The following is a 15,529-nucleotide window of genomic DNA, read 5'->3' as shown; positions in this document are numbered from 1 at the left end:
CGGGGCTGAGCAATGCCCCCCTGCCTGTACCGTGGAGCTGGGGGGCACTGGGAGTGAGGGCGGGGAGCCAGCTGGAGCATAGAGCCCGCACCAGTGTCCCAAGGCCAGTGCCAGTGGGGGCCAGAGCAGGGTGGCAGGAGCATAGGGTCCCAGCTGGGCTGGGCCAGCTCCCCCCTCCCTGCTGGTGCAGCCCAGCCCGGCTCCACAACCCCTGCCGGCCTATGCCCCACTCTGGGCCCCACCAGTGCTGGCCCTGGGTCACTGGTCCCAAGATAGTGACTAGGGGCACCTGTCACAGGGCAGGACTACCCATACAGCCCTTGACAGCCTGCCAAATCTGGGTAAGCAGCCCCCCGCCCAAAATAATTGCCCACCCCTGCTATAAGCACATTGAATTTTCTATTTGCTAAAAAGTGAGCAAACTGCATTTTTATGATTACAAAGTTTGTTTAATGTATTACTTTGCAGAATAGAGAAGACAAAGATATCCAGATAGTAGAAAAGCACAGGCTTTCAAATCACACATTTCATCTGGAGCTAAAATATGGGTGCAAGTATTATACAAAGGACTTTTACATTATCAGTTATGCCTTGAACATTCAGTTTGACAACTGCTAATCTCTACCCTGAAAAAGACTGAAAATTCTCTTTCGCTAGGTCAACATCAATATGAGTGAAAATATTCCATTCAAGGTAGTATGGATACATAGTTTGTGAAAACTTTTTGGTATGAATTCACACAGATGACACAAGGGTCAATAATTTGACTACAGAAACTGGCTTACTGGGTGTTAAAAACAGGGAAAGCAGACAAACTGAAGTTAAAGAATGCTTAAGCACACTGAAGACAGCATGCAGGTTTGGCCTGAAATGCCTCATCTCAGAAGTCTTTGAGCTAAGATTTTAGTGAAAAAGAGAAATATTAACTGTCCTGGAACACAAGACACTCTTGCAACACTTCCTTAATTTCATCTCCAGTTGCACATTTACATGTTAAGGTACGTGGTCAGCTAGATATACAGTCACTATTCTCCCCTCTTGCTGCACAAGTAGGCAGTGATAAGCCTCTACCCCAAAATTCTGCCAAAACACAGAATAATATCTTCATTTTTCTTATAAGAAATAGTTCTGTGTAATCTGTTAAAATTCCCAATAATTTTTTATAAATTTCCAAAGACATTTCTAGGTTTATGCTACACAATGTTCAGGAGTTATTTAAGTGATCTAGGATCCTTTACTGCCTCCCCCCTCCCCCCCTTCCTTTTTTTAAACAACCATTTCATTTCCAGTTAGATGCTTTGGCTGCTTCTGAACTGAAGTCCATTTATTATAAATTCAAAGGGAATGATTAGGCATTTAGAAAAATTATCTCTTCAAACTTCATGTTATCCTGATGTTAAGAGAGAAAGAGGATAGTCTTGAGTTTCTCTAGTGAGAGAGGGATGAACTGAAAAAACTCATACTACTTGCATATAAGAAGATGAGGCTTTTCAAGAGTCTGTATAACTTTATGTTGCACCTTGTTCCTTTTACTTTTTTCACCAACATACACTTTTAAATAATTTTATACACAAGCGTCCTAGTTTTAATCACAAAAGCCAAAAGACAGTGCAGAAAGTTTGTTCCCATTGATACAGGGATAATGTAAATGTGAGTAAATTTTGAACTGTAATATTACAAGAGATAAAATTGCATAGTAGTTTGCATAAAGGCTGAGAGCATGAAATTGTTTGCAAGTGTCTGGAAGATGAGACTAACTGTCAGGATCTCAGGGCAATGTACACATTAAATTTAAATTAAAATGGAGATTTTTGGCAACCAGAATTTGTAATCTCAAATTGAGAGGGGGCAGGAGGGAAAGTAAAAGTTCATGCACATAGCAGTACCCTAAAAAAAACAAAAATATGATAGAAAAAAATAACATTTCTATGAAAGGGAGTCATGCAAAGCTTCAAAGCAGCAATGGCTAGAATGCATCATAAAAAATTTTGCTGTTGGACCACAGATGTCAGATACACTGCAACGTAAAATGGCTCTGGCATCAGGGGCACTGAAAAGTACCTCAGTATGTTTCCAGGGTTACCGAGTTCTGCTAATTCGGAGGAACCTACACACAAACCAACTGACCTAGCTATACACAACTCAGACTGGTCTGAAACAGTCAGGAGGAAACAAAATTAAATGAATATCGCAAGTAAACTCAATATATAGCTCACCTCCCGTTTTGAGAGCTGCAGCGAGCATTTCTCTACACTTCATTCGAACAGAATCTGTAGTGACTGGAGCCCGAGGATGAGAATGGATGAAGGAATTTGAGGGAGTATTAGTCTCTTCCTTCCTGCTGCTGCTGTTGCTACTGGAACTGCTAAAATGGATCAAAAAACAGAAAGTTGGCATGACACACTTTCTCCCCAGTTTCATCCTACATCAAAAACTTTTTCATCTTGAAATCCAAATCAACAATATTCCCATAACAGAATACTTGCACAGCTACTTAGAGCAACAGATATGATTAAACTTAAAAAAAACCCAGATAAATAAAATAAACCCCAAAAGCCCTCAACATGCTTATTTCTCTGTGGCACCTAGCATTTCATCTGGAAAGTCTTAATTCTCAGTTCTCTTGACCCTTCATCAATGTGAAAACCAGTTGGTATCATGGAACACAACTTCAGCAAAAGGGACAAAGAAATACCATGCTGGGTAATATTGAGGCCATATATATCTATATCTATTCAGTATACTGAAGGAAAAAGGAGGCAACATTGTCAACTGACAGAGCTATGTAGCCTTTTAAAGGGTTTTATTTGGGGACAGCTTGAAGATTTGCATACACTTGTCCGCTTCTGCTACAGGTTGAGGTTTAAAGAGTAGGAGACGCACAGCAAGGGCACATGATAAATTTTATACATTTATTAAAATTAAAAAAGATATATTGATATATCAGACTGAAAATAAATAAGAATAATGAAGAATAAAGCAAATAGTCTAGCATCTGAAATCTATAGTATCCTAGAAATATCTTGCCTAATCTAGGTCAAGGTGAATAAACAACCAGGTACCCTCTCGACTGACTGAGTGCTAGCTCTGGGCACCCCCTTTTATACCTTTCATTCTTAACTGCTATATATAATCACTATACTTGCCTTACACAGAACTCTAGATCCTCTCCCCACCCCCTCACAAAAAAATCAATGTTCGCTAAATTTTTCAACTTCTGATCTTAGCTTACTAGCAATCATGTCAGTAGGTTGCCATACCATCTTTCAGTTAATTCTACCATTTAAGAAATTCCAACCAGGTTTACTGTACAAGTGTGTCCATTTATTTGTTACTTAAAGACATTAAAAGGAAAAAAAAGCACATGACAAAGTTAATGTTTCATTTGTCTGTTCAAAGCTTACACAGATTTTGTGGCCTTCTTACATATACAATATATTAAGAAAGCAACAAAAAAATGAAAGGAAAGAAACTGAAACAAAGAAAGAAAACTTGAAAGAATTACATAAAGTCTACTTGAAAAACAGATGTTTAATAAAACAACCTATTTTAACAAGAAAGGAATCATGGTAGAAAACATTTAAGAGCAAGAACACTAAGTAGACAAATCTGGAAGATGGCACTGAGTGCACCCTCAGCAAGTTTGCAAATGACCCCAAGCTGAGGGGAGCAGTAGATACAATGGAGGGTAGGGCTAGGATTCAGAGTGACCTAGACAAATTGGAGGACTGGGCAAAAAGAAATTTCATGAGGTTCAACAAGACAAGTGCAAAGTCCTGCACTTAGGACAGAACAATCCCAAGCACCAGTACAGGCTGCGGGCTGACTGGTTAGGCAGCAGCTCTGCAGAAAAGGACCTGGGGGCTACAGTGGACAATAAGCTGAATATGAGCCAACAGCGTGCCCTTGTTGCCAAAAAGGCTAGCAACATACTGGTCTGCATCAGCAGATCTGGTGCTGTCAGCAAATCAAAGAAAGTGATTAATCCCCTCTATTCTGCACTGATGAGGCCACATCTGGAGTACTGCACCCAGTTTTGCCCCCCCCCCCCATTACAGAAAGGATGAGGACAAATTGGAAACAGTATAATGGAGGGCAACAACCATGGTGAGGGGGCTGGGGAACATGACTTATGAGGACAGGCTGAAGGAACTGGGCTCATTTAGTCTAGAAAAGAGGAGACTGAAAAGGGATTTAATAGCAGCTTCAACTACCTGCAGGGGGGTATGAAAGAGGATGGAGCTCAACTGTTCTCAGTGGCAGCAAATGACAGAAGCAGCAGCAACTGTCTCAAGTTGCAGTAAGAGAAGTTTAGGTTAGATATTAGGAAAAATTCTCACTAGGAGGGTAGTAAAACACTGGAAAAAGGTTACTCAGAGGTGGCAAAATCTCCATCCTTGGAGGTTTTTAAGACCCAGGTAGATGGCTTTGGTTGGGATGATCTAGTTTGGGATGGTCCTGCATTGAACAGGGGCTTGGACTAGATCACCTCCTGAGGTCCCTTCTAACCCTAACTTTCTATGATTCTATGAGGTCTGTAGACAGAATGCCTATTTTAACAAGAGATCAAATAGCTACCTGGCCTAGCAGCCACTAAGCTAGTGCAGTCTAGGTATGGCAACTTATTTCTGCAACTAACAGCACAAAAAGGAGGTAGGCACTGGCATCATTTACAGTAGCCTTTGCCTCTTCAAACTAAAATGACCCAACTGACACCCATTTATAGATACGACAAGGTAAGGACATAGAAAGATTAAATATTTTGGGGAACATCTATGTAAAGGTTGAATCTTCAGGTTTAATATTAAACTAAATTTCTAGTGCCAATTCATTTTTACAGACTTCCAAGATAGCATACCTTTCTTCCCTTGCTTCAGGGCTATTCTGTGATGAGGACGCAGGCTCTTTTTTCTTTTCTTCAGAATCTTTATCAGTTGAAGGTCCATCTGCAAATATACATACCATTAAAAAACAGCAACAACAACAACAACAAAACGGTGCTTCTTTTAGAACAGAAATAGCAGGGGACTACATCTAACCCTTGCCAGTTTTATATAGTTTATTTTCACTGCAGTTAGACAAGTTCAGCCTATCAGCTGATTAGTAGGATGGGGGGAGGGGGTACTGCAGAAGGGCAGCAGTCTCCCAGACTGAAACACTCCAGGGTCTAGGTCTCTGCCAGCTGTTTTTTCAGCAGCTGCCAACTACCACTTGACAGCCTGCCCCACTCCCAGGCACAGGAGAAGACTGGCCATTAAGTAATGAACTACCCTAACGGTGGGGAAGAGGAATGCGGGAGACAGGGGGAAGCAAGGAGCAGCCCTCTAATGCTGGCCCATGAAGCTCTCCAGACATGGGGCTGGAGGAATGAATGTCTGTATGGTCCAGCTCCCAGGCTACTTTCCTCCGTGAAGAAATTTCTACTGGTACAAATGAATGTCTATATGCAGCCCAACAAACTGTTTTGAAGTTGCACGTTTTCAGTTAACCTTTCCTATCAGTAATATCTTCCTAACAAAGGTGGTGTGCAATCAGCAGTAAGAATTTAAAAACCCTTTAAAGATTCATTACCAATGCAAACTCATGTTTCCCTCTATTTGTAAAATTAAATATACATTAAAAAACACCAAAAAGCTTATAAACTAAGAAGGGGGGGAGGCAGGAGGGGGAGAGAGATACCAAGGAACCAGCTCTAGAACAAAATTCCAAATAGGGTATCTGAATAGGGCACCTCAATCCCTTTTTGAGTACCCCCCACCAAAAAAGGGGGAATCCTGAAAAGAAAAAAAAAAAGAAGAAGAATTTTCAGAAAGGTGGAGCACCCACAGATCCCACAAGGATGCCTCTTATTCAGGCATCCAAGCTTAATAATCGGTGTTATGAGTAGAAGAGCAGTGTTCTCTCTATTTTTTAAGACACATACAGTTAAATTTATAGAAACAAGGAAATAAATGTAAAGAATCAAGAGATTTAAATATTTAGCCAATCAAAAAAAAAAAAATGTAGTTAAAACTCACCAACCTGAATAAAGGCAAGAGAATGGAAACAATTATTCAAATGCCATAGATGCGGTATTCGAGCTGATGGCATTTAACAACATAAAGGTGTTAAAAAAACTGAGGACCAAGACCATCAATGTATCTTTACACTTAACATATGACAAAAAGAAAGCCAACAGAATTGGCAAACATCATATTGCACTAAGTAATTCCCATTTTTCTACATTACACTGAATTCTTAATTAAAAGGAAGGCATGCAGAAAAAACTCATTTTCCATAATGATGCATAAGATTTATAAGCAGCCAAGTAAATGCCAAGAAAGTCTGTGATAAACACCAAACCAGAACTGTTGGAAGGAAAAAAATACCTGTTCTATTGGAGAAATCTATGAATGTGGACCTAGCAAAAACTTGTATTTACTTGAATCTAAGACTGCCCTGAATTTAAAACGTATGAATTTTATATGTATGACCCCCCTGCCCCGTAAGATCCTATACATGGAAAAATGTCTGAATTGGTTATAATTTTCTGTGTACAGAATCTAACTTTTGGGAAGGTCAGCTTTAATTCTTCCCCCCCACTGCTGCAAGAGGGCAAATGGTGTTAGGAGGATCAAGCAGCTTGTATCTGTTCTGCAGCCTCTGCTCCCCACGCTGGCAGACTATGTCCCCATTCTAGCCTGAGGCACTGAGTATGGCCCATGCCCAGCCTACAGAGCAGCCACGTGTAGAAAAGGAAGTGCAGGGGGGAGAGGGGCAAGTGGGAAAGCAAAGGCTATGTGGCAGGGGGAAGGAGCTGCAGGGGAAAGATGGAAGGGTTCAGAGGCAGCAGGGGGGCGCAGGAAGCAGCTGCAGCTATGGCCCCGACCCTGGGTAGGGACTGGAGCCCAAGTTACAGTAGCTGCCTCTGAACCCTGCCCCTACTGCCCTCATACTTGATTCTAAAAGGTCCCCCCCAAATCCTCATTTCGGAATCAAGTAAATATGGTAAGTTAGATAGCATGAAACATCTAAATAGCAAGTTAGGCATTTGAAAAAGTAGGCAAATTATGTAGGAAGCCCTTCCTCTTTCTATGAAGTATGACACTAAAATTTCTGACTTGTGTGAATCTTGGTTATTCCACTGACTGAGACAGATAAAGTAAAACCAAAGCTGGAAAATCTGGGAAAATTCCTTGTTTAATGATCTCTGTGGAGTAAACAAATTTCAGAGGTTTGAAAAAGAAAGGTTACATTTTAGGAGCAGCCTAACTCTGAGAGCAAGGGTTTAAAAAATCCCAAGAATAAACTAACGTTTTAGTTTCGACTTCTCCACACCTCAACAGGTTCCAATGCAGAAGAAAACAGAGCTGATAACAATTAGAGCAAAAACTAAGAGAGAGAAAATTTTACTTTTAGCTTCCCCTTCCCCCACCCTGCCTCCAAGAGGAAGACATTTCTATGAAGCCAATTATATTCATTATGAGACCGGGGGGGGGAGGGAAATCGAGTCAAGAAATACAGACAAGCCACTTGACAAATGAAATTTTTCAGACTATTATAAGACAGTTTTAAAGAGGGGCAACATCTATATTCTTTTACATGTTATTACTGTTAAAGCCGCTAGGAATATTTTTGCAAACCAAATATTTAGGTCACCTTTAGAAATTAGAATGAAAGCACCTAGAAGGGCTGCAAACTTCTCTTAGTACTTAAGCTGTTAAATACAGTCTTCAAAAACAAAATTGTTCACATCGTAAATTATGAAGTGTCATAAAAACAAGATTAAGCATGCAGCTCTGACAAATATATTTATGCAAATCAACTCATCCAAAATCAGGATGGAAACTAGTTGTACTTCACCTATCAAGCAGCAAGGTATTTACACTAATAATTTTATTCTGATGCATTTCAGTAACAAGCCACTAACTATTTCACAATCGTTCAATTCTTAAAAGCCCTGGAACATGCTTTTAAATGGGAAGTCCTTTCTAATTTTAAAGAAGGAAAGGATCAGCACTGATATACCAGTATTCATTAATTCAATATCAAATTCAGAATGCATTAATATCTAATAGTGTGTCTGGTCTCGATCAGTAGCTTCATTACAGGTTTTTCCAATTACAACCACGTAAAAAGAAAAAAAACCTCAAGGCATTTGTTTGCTGAGAACTAAAAATAGTTGTTTAGAAACCATGACAAATTCCCCAAGAAGCACTAACAGCTTTGTGTTGTGAATATCATATTAACAATTTAAGTATAATACTTTTTTTCTATTTACCACCAGGCTGGTAACATTTTTTGAACAAGCTGTTGAAATAAGGTGCACGGGGGTACAAGATCTAACAAGAAAACTAGAGTGGTTGCAAATTTTAATACTTCAATCCATGTTTTATTATTTCACCTAACAACTTATTTTCCAAGTACTAACAAGCAATGATCTTAAAAGATAAAATAAGTTATTCCATTTGTCAGCAGTTCACATTCACAGAGAAAAGATGCCGTACTGACAACTCTGCGACTCCTGACTATAAGGGCTGTGAAACTTCCCATAGTTCTTAGTGATGGGAAATAAAGAAGGAAACTCAGCTTGGTAGAGCTTACAACAAGGATTCCTTATAAGTGGAAAACCACAAGAGATCCTTTGACACAATACAGAGGGAAGCTTTTTGCGTCATACCCAATACATCCTCTATACTTTCAATGCAGAGGTACTCTCTTCCTATAAACAGTTGTAGTACTTCTTCAGGAATCTAGGCCACATTATGAAAAGATTTTCTTTCTACTTACAGCCTTTCAAATTTAAACTAAGTATAAGGACAGTGTAAAAGAGTACTGTCAAAAGTACTGGAAAAAACAAGCAACTTGAGCCATTCAAACAGGTTCTGCCTGCCAAGATAAAATGTTATAGGGGGATTAAAAGACTTTTGGGAAACTATTTTGTATCGTTAGTCTTTATTCTAGTTAATATTTAATCGCAGATGCAGATACCAGTATCCTTAATAGTAAGGAGTTGAGGAACTAGAATTTATTACCACAATGTTTAGGGGTTTTTCAGGGGGGGGGGAAAGGGTGGCGGGGAAGGTGGTATAACCAGTTGATAGAGAAAAACTGATAAGCACCCTAAACATGAGTTTATCTGGTTCAAAACAAAATACAATGAGACTCCTGTGTGTGGAATACCTCTGCATAACACTTTAAGCGCAATGTGGCTAGTATTATGACTTTCTACTTACAAATTTTAAGTGTGATAAAGTATTCTCTCTTAGGCAGCTAATTGCTAGTTCATAAGCCTCTAAGCTTCTGTATTGGGTTCATTTAAGAGAATTGTGTATTTTTTACCCAGGATGTTTTAATAACATGACAGTATCTCTTATTATCCAAAAACATACACATCTAACCCAGTACCTTAAAGCACCTAGAAGTATTTATTGAAGAGTTCTAGTGTTCTTTTCTAGTTATATACCACCAGACTCAAAAATCCTTTAAACTTCCTGGATAAAAAAGCACTGTTCTGAAACCTAAACCTGGTATTTGCAGATGATGATCTCCATAGACTGACTTAAATGATAAGCAGTATAATACACCAATGAAGCTGTCCCTACTTGCAATTTTGAAGACTCATTGCACAGCTGAAAGATGTTTTTTATGGCCCCCAGTTCTGAAGCTTGTGGCTAGGGACAGAGATTACACATACACCAGTTTAAGTGGTCAGAAATTGGTTTAAACCTGTAGCAGAACAGATGTCCAGTGCACATAAACCAGTTTGAAAATTACTGAAACTGGTTTGTGAGAAACCTGGTTGAATGTAGTATCAGACTTAACTGATTTGGCTCAAACCGTTTTATGCAATGTCTGTCCCGGACCCCTTGCTGGTTTAAGATAAGCCAGACTCCCCCAGCATCCCGGCATGCTTTCTGGGCTGGGTGGGGCTCTCTGCTCCACAGCAGGGCTGGTCCCTCCCCTTTGCTCCCTTGCTGGAGCTGCAGCAGACTGCAGCCACAGCAGGGTCTGCCTGACTTCCCCCTGATCCCACCCCACAGCTTAAGCAGGAATCCCCCCCTCCCTCATCTCCCACAGCACAGAACTTAGCCCCACAGACCCTAGGCATGTGGTATGCTAGCTAATGCTGAGAGACGTCTGTGCATGCATGTCTCCAATTTCACTGGGACAGGCAGACAGAACAGTGACTGCTTAGGGCTTTTTGGACCTAATCAACAGGTCAGCTGGTAAGCTGTTTAAGAAGAGTTTGAACTAATGAGAGGCTATTGTTTACCACTTCATCAGCAAAACAGTTATCAGCCCCCTGCTGGCTGGCTTGCCTGTCAGTTTGCTGTGGACAGTATAAAGAAGCAGGGATAAGGAGATTGAAAAGTTCCATATCATCAACAGATGCATGCACTGCACCCCTCCTTGCCTCAGAGTGCTAGAAGGGGGCTGGGGGCTGGCAACACTCCTGCCCCTTGGTCAGCCATACGAGGAAAAGCCTGGGATGGTACAGGCAGACCTCCCTAATCAGCAAGGATCTGGGTTTTTCATTTCCCATGTAAAAATGGAGTAAAGAGTGGATTTTACTTTTTGCTGGAGGCAAATGCAGATTTCTCATTTTACCAGAGAAACCCATGGATTTTCCAGTTTTGCAATGAGCTGGGCAGGAGCAGGGGGAGGGCAGTGACAGGGGGCACCACATGCATCTATATCAGGGGTGGGCAAAATATGGCCCGCGGACCAAGTCCAGCCCATGAGGCCATTCTATCCGGCCTACGGGGCCCCTAACAAATTTAGAAAATTAATATTTATCTGTCCTTGGTTTCTGTCAAAAACGATAGGAACCAAGGGCAGTAGGACCCAGGGGAAGCCCGGAAGGCTCCCACAACAGCAGGGCCCACTGAGCCCCGCCCCCCCAGCTGGGAGCCCCAGGGGCTTCTGGTCTGGGAGCACGTGGCTGCCCAACTCTGGAAAGGGGGGGCAAGGGCAAGGGGGAACCTGGGCAGGGAAGGAGCCTGGGGAAAAGCTGAGCCGGGGGGGGAGGAGGAGTGGCCCCTCGCCTACCCCATGCCTGGCGCCCCGCACTGCAGCCACTTGCAGCCCGCCAGGGGCTGCCTGTGCCTGGTCCAGACAGCCCTGCACGGGTTGCAAACAGCTGCAGCAGGGAGCGCCGGCCACAGGGCGGACAAGGGGCCGATTTTCCCTCCACCATGCCCAGCTTTACTCTGGGCTCCTTCCTGGAGCAAAGGAAAGTGGCCCCTCGCCTGCATCAGGCTGGTGCTCCCTGCTGCAGCTGCTCACAGCCCGCATGGGGCTGTCCAGAGCAAGCATAGGCAGCCCCAGGCAGGCTGTGAGCGGCTGCAGCGCGGGGTGCTAGCCACGGGGCAGGTGAGGGGCCTTGTTCCCGTCCCCCCCCGACCCCACAGCACCACCTTGTAAGCTGGCCCCACTGCCAGACTGGGCCCCGTGCCTGCTCCAGGCTCGCCCGTCGGGGCTGTGCATGGCGACAGTAACTGCAGCCCTCCTGCTTGCTGCACTGGGCAGTGTTTGCCTCCGCTGCCTGTGGGTTGCCCAGCGCACGAGCTCCAGGCAGGCAGCAGCAGCCAACACTGCCCAGCGTGGCAAGCGGGGGGGCGCAGTTGCTGCTGCCGACAGGCGAGCCTGGAGCCAGCAGGGCCCAGGCTAGCAGTGGGGCATGTTACAAGCTGGTGCTGAGCACAGGAAAAGCAGCCCCTCACGGGCAAGGGGCTGCTTTTCCCTATGCTCGGCACCAGCTTCTTCCCTGCCAGTGAGCAGGGGGTCGGGGCTGTGTGCTGCCCTCTGCCTGTACAACCGGGCTGGGGGGACACTGGGAGTGAGCAGGTATGGGAGCCAGCAGGAGCACAGGGTGTGCACCGGTGTCCCGGGGCCAATGCCAGCGGGGTCCAGAGCAGGGTGGCAGGAGCACAGAGTCCCAGCTGGCAGGGGCTCTATGGAGCCAAACCAGGTCCCCATTCTTCCTGCTGGTGCAGTCCAGCCCAGCTCCACAGACCCCTGCCAGCCTGTGCCCTGCTTTGGGCCCCACCTGTGCTGGCCCTGGGACATCGGTCCCAAGATGGTGACCAGGGGGCAGGGCACCTGTCAAGGGGTGGGGCTACCCATGCAGCCCTCCACCTGAAGTAATTGCCTGCCCCTGATTTACATGCACATGGCCTCAGGCAGCCTAAGAGCAGCTCCTGCAGGTAAGTGGGAGTGAAGGGGGAGAGAGGGGGATTGAGGCCCTCGTAAGGAGGGAGGAAGGGAGCTGGGCTGAGCTGGGCTGGGACTGCTGCCCAGCTGGGGGGCTTGGGACCCCCAGATCTGTGCGCAGGGCAGTCACAGGCTGTGGGTGTAGGCTTCCGCCGTGCTGCCCTCCACTGGGGCCTCTGCAGCCCGGCAGGCATGACCTAATGTTGCAGGGCACAGTGGGGCCAGGTAGAGAAGCTGCTTGCTGCTGTGAGTTCTGCACTGCCCTAACGACACACCTCCTGTGCGCTGGGCTGCTCTGAAGGGTGGAACCCTGCGCTGCTGCCCTCACTTCAGCCCCACGTGCAGGAGATACATCATCAGGGCAACGGAGCTCGCAGAGGCAAGCAGCTTTCCTGCGTGCCCCGCTGTACCCTGTCATGCCGTGCCCGGTTGCACACGCTGTGCTGCAGAGGCCCCAGGGGAAGGCAGCAGAGTAGGGAGCAGGAGCCTGCAGCATGCACCTGCCCCCCACACAGATCTGGGGAGTGCAGGTTCCCTCTGCCCCCGGGACTGTGTGCTGCAGCTAGGAGCCAGCCCCACCCCTGCCCGAGCCTGCAGCAGGCAGGCAGCAAGGGTAGGGGAGCTGGCTTCATGCTCCTTCTCCTGCAGCAGCCACTGCCTTCTGTCACAGGCAGGGGGCTAAGGACCTTGGTCCCTGAACCCATAAGCACTGGCAGCTGGGAGCTCCCTCCAGCAGGGCTGGAGGAGTGAGGGGCCATTTAATGATGGATTGGGGGGGGGGGGGGGGGTCTTAGAGAATTTGAGATTTTTATTTATTTGTTTTTTTAAAATCAGGGAAAACCAGAATCCCTGGTTATCATACCTTTCTTAGAACTTAGATCACATCAATAGCACAGTACACCAAGAGCAAGATTGGTGATATTTAATGATTAGGTGAAACTATCAATGCCCCCGAGATCCCACCTTTTATTAACTGCTCACAGCACTGAAGCTGAATCAGACTCTGGTAGATGTTTTTCCAGCCTAGCCCTGCACCCACCTCTTGGAAACAGGGATTGCAGCACAGTTGCACATGGCCTCAGCAGTGGTGGTGCAATACAGTGGTTCTCAACTGGCTATCTCTTTGGGCCACTGCCATGTGGAGCCATCCCCATGTGCTTCTGTTTCCAAGAGGCAGGTACAGGGCCAGACTAGGAAAACATTCACCAGAGCCTGATCTACCTGTTCATTAAGCAAACACTTCCTCATCTGGCTATGCACATGCCTGCTGCAAACAGAGGTAATGGGGCAATTTCACCTGGCTGAGGTGGCACTAGCACCATCAGTGCCATGGCACACTCAAAATGAGTCTCATGGCACCCAGAGTTGCAACGGCACCCTGGTTGAAAGCTACTGACCTAGTGATTTACTGCCTACAAGAAAGTGGGGTGAGCATACATTTCAGCTACCCCTGGTGTAGTTCTAATCAAGACACAGGTGCTGGATAGGTCCTAAAAATAAGAGATTCAGAATCAATAGATATGCCTTTGCTTTCTTAAATGTTCAAAAGAAGTTCAACTTGCACAGCATACATGACCTGCCAAGTATAGTATAAAACAAAAAAAAAAAACAACAAAAAAAAAAAAAAAAACAAAAAAAACCCTTTTCTTTCCCCAAGTACAAACACTGCCATCGTGAACAACTCGGTTTCATCGGAGTTCAGGGTAAGCCTCAGTGTGATTAACAATTGGCTGTCTTTGCTGTCATCTTTGATCCATACCCTTTTTACACATACTACAAACAGCATAATTGAAACAGAACACCATATTTCAGACTGCTGTTAAAGTTTTGAGTTTCTGTGCAAATCGAAAAACTAATGACAAAACAAAACAAAGTTCTTTGTCAGATTCCTTCTCCCACTGCACTCTTCAGGGAACTCCAATGGAATTCATTTTACAATTTCCTAAATGTAGCACCTGCTAGAGGTGGCTGGAGAGCAAACATAATAATCTAACTGACATCAGCCACAAAAAGGGCAGCACAAACTATTACTTAGTATGATCATGTTCACAAATTCAGGCATGTATGGTGCAAAAGGCTGTAACATCTGTTCACTTTTCTTTTGTGCTACCATGATTTTTTTTCTGAACACAATCAAATTGTAGAAACAAGTCAATTCCTACTAAAAGAAAAGATTGTTTATAGGTCCCAATATATTCTAATGAGAAAAAATAAGTAAATAAATAAATAAAAATAAATCAATCACCTTCTATGGAAAAGGTAGGCTAAGCCAAACCAAGATGAATCTAAAGGAACATGTCTTGTTTTGGAAGCTAATTCTATTTGATATAATCTTCAAGATGCCTCCCCAAGCTTTAAACCAAACTATGCTGCTCATTTTTACTGGGTCTTGAATCACTTAGAAACATGGTCCTGATACAGCTTCAAAAAAGATAATTGCTCTCTCAACTACAAAGCAGACATTTCAAGTTACATTTGAATATTTACTATGGAGACAGAGGGCAATTATCTTCTTTTCTGAAACCATCTCATTTCCTCTAATTCAATACCCAATATTTTTGTATATTTTTTCAGTTTATGATTGCCTTGCAAGTCTTCTTGTGCCCTTAGCAACTTGGAGAAACCCTGATGAGTGTGTCCTCTAAACCACTTAACTTAGTGATCTCAAACTTGTGAAAACAAAAGTACTATTAAACCAAAGCTGAGGAACAAAAAGTTATGCTGCATGGCATTCAAAAATCAATTATAAAAAGAGAGACTGTAGTCTATATACCTAGGACCTGTCACATTTTTTTCCAGTCTCACTAGCAGGGGAGCTATACTACATCCATTTATTAGCAATCATTCCTCAAATATAATGTAAAAGCTAAGAAGAAAAGTTTGGAAATGACTCCTATAAAATTGGATACACAAATATAATTTTTCTGCTCACTATTTTTCAAGGTGTCTCCAGCTTCACGATACTGGGGTAAATCCCAGTGAAAGCAAATGGCAATTCCTTCAGAGTTTTTTAATGATGTATTTGCATTAGCTGGGGAGGTAAGAAGTCTTCAGGATTTCTATAAACTGTATCACTCTTCAAGAAGTTTGGTTCTAATGAAAGTTTTAAGAATAATAGAGAACATCATGCTGAAAAAAAAAGCTAGGATAGCTTCAATCAAAAACTATTATTAGTGAATTCTGTAGTTACTGTATTTGCCTGAATCCAAGACAACCCAAGAATTTAAGATGACCCTCTAATAATTAGATTCTATACAAGGAAAATGGATGTATTATAATTTTCCATGTAGAGAAGTAACTTTTGGAAGGTTGCCTTAAATTTGTCCCTAGTACT

General features: G+C 43.6%; 1 protein-coding gene across 1 annotated transcript in view; it reads right to left on the bottom strand.

The window, feature by feature from the left end:
- Positions 1-15,529, bottom strand: part of TCEA1 (transcription elongation factor A1) — a 40,792-nt gene that overhangs the window by 7,713 nt on the left and 17,550 nt on the right. The window contains exons 4-5 of the mRNA XM_006259939.4: positions 4,859-4,946; positions 2,217-2,365 (exon numbers count right to left, since the gene is read on the bottom strand). Of these exons, the coding sequence (XP_006260001.1) occupies positions 2,217-2,365; positions 4,859-4,946 (237 nt within the window). The remainder of the gene's footprint in view (positions 1-2,216; positions 2,366-4,858; positions 4,947-15,529) is intronic.

The sequence above is a fragment of the Alligator mississippiensis genome, chromosome 3 (genome assembly GCF_030867095.1).
Source record: "Alligator mississippiensis isolate rAllMis1 chromosome 3, rAllMis1, whole genome shotgun sequence".
In the NCBI taxonomy this organism is placed as follows: Eukaryota; Metazoa; Chordata; order Crocodylia; family Alligatoridae; genus Alligator; species Alligator mississippiensis.
Note: the sequence above shows the minus strand (reverse complement) of the source record. Positions and strands in the feature narration are given on the sequence as shown.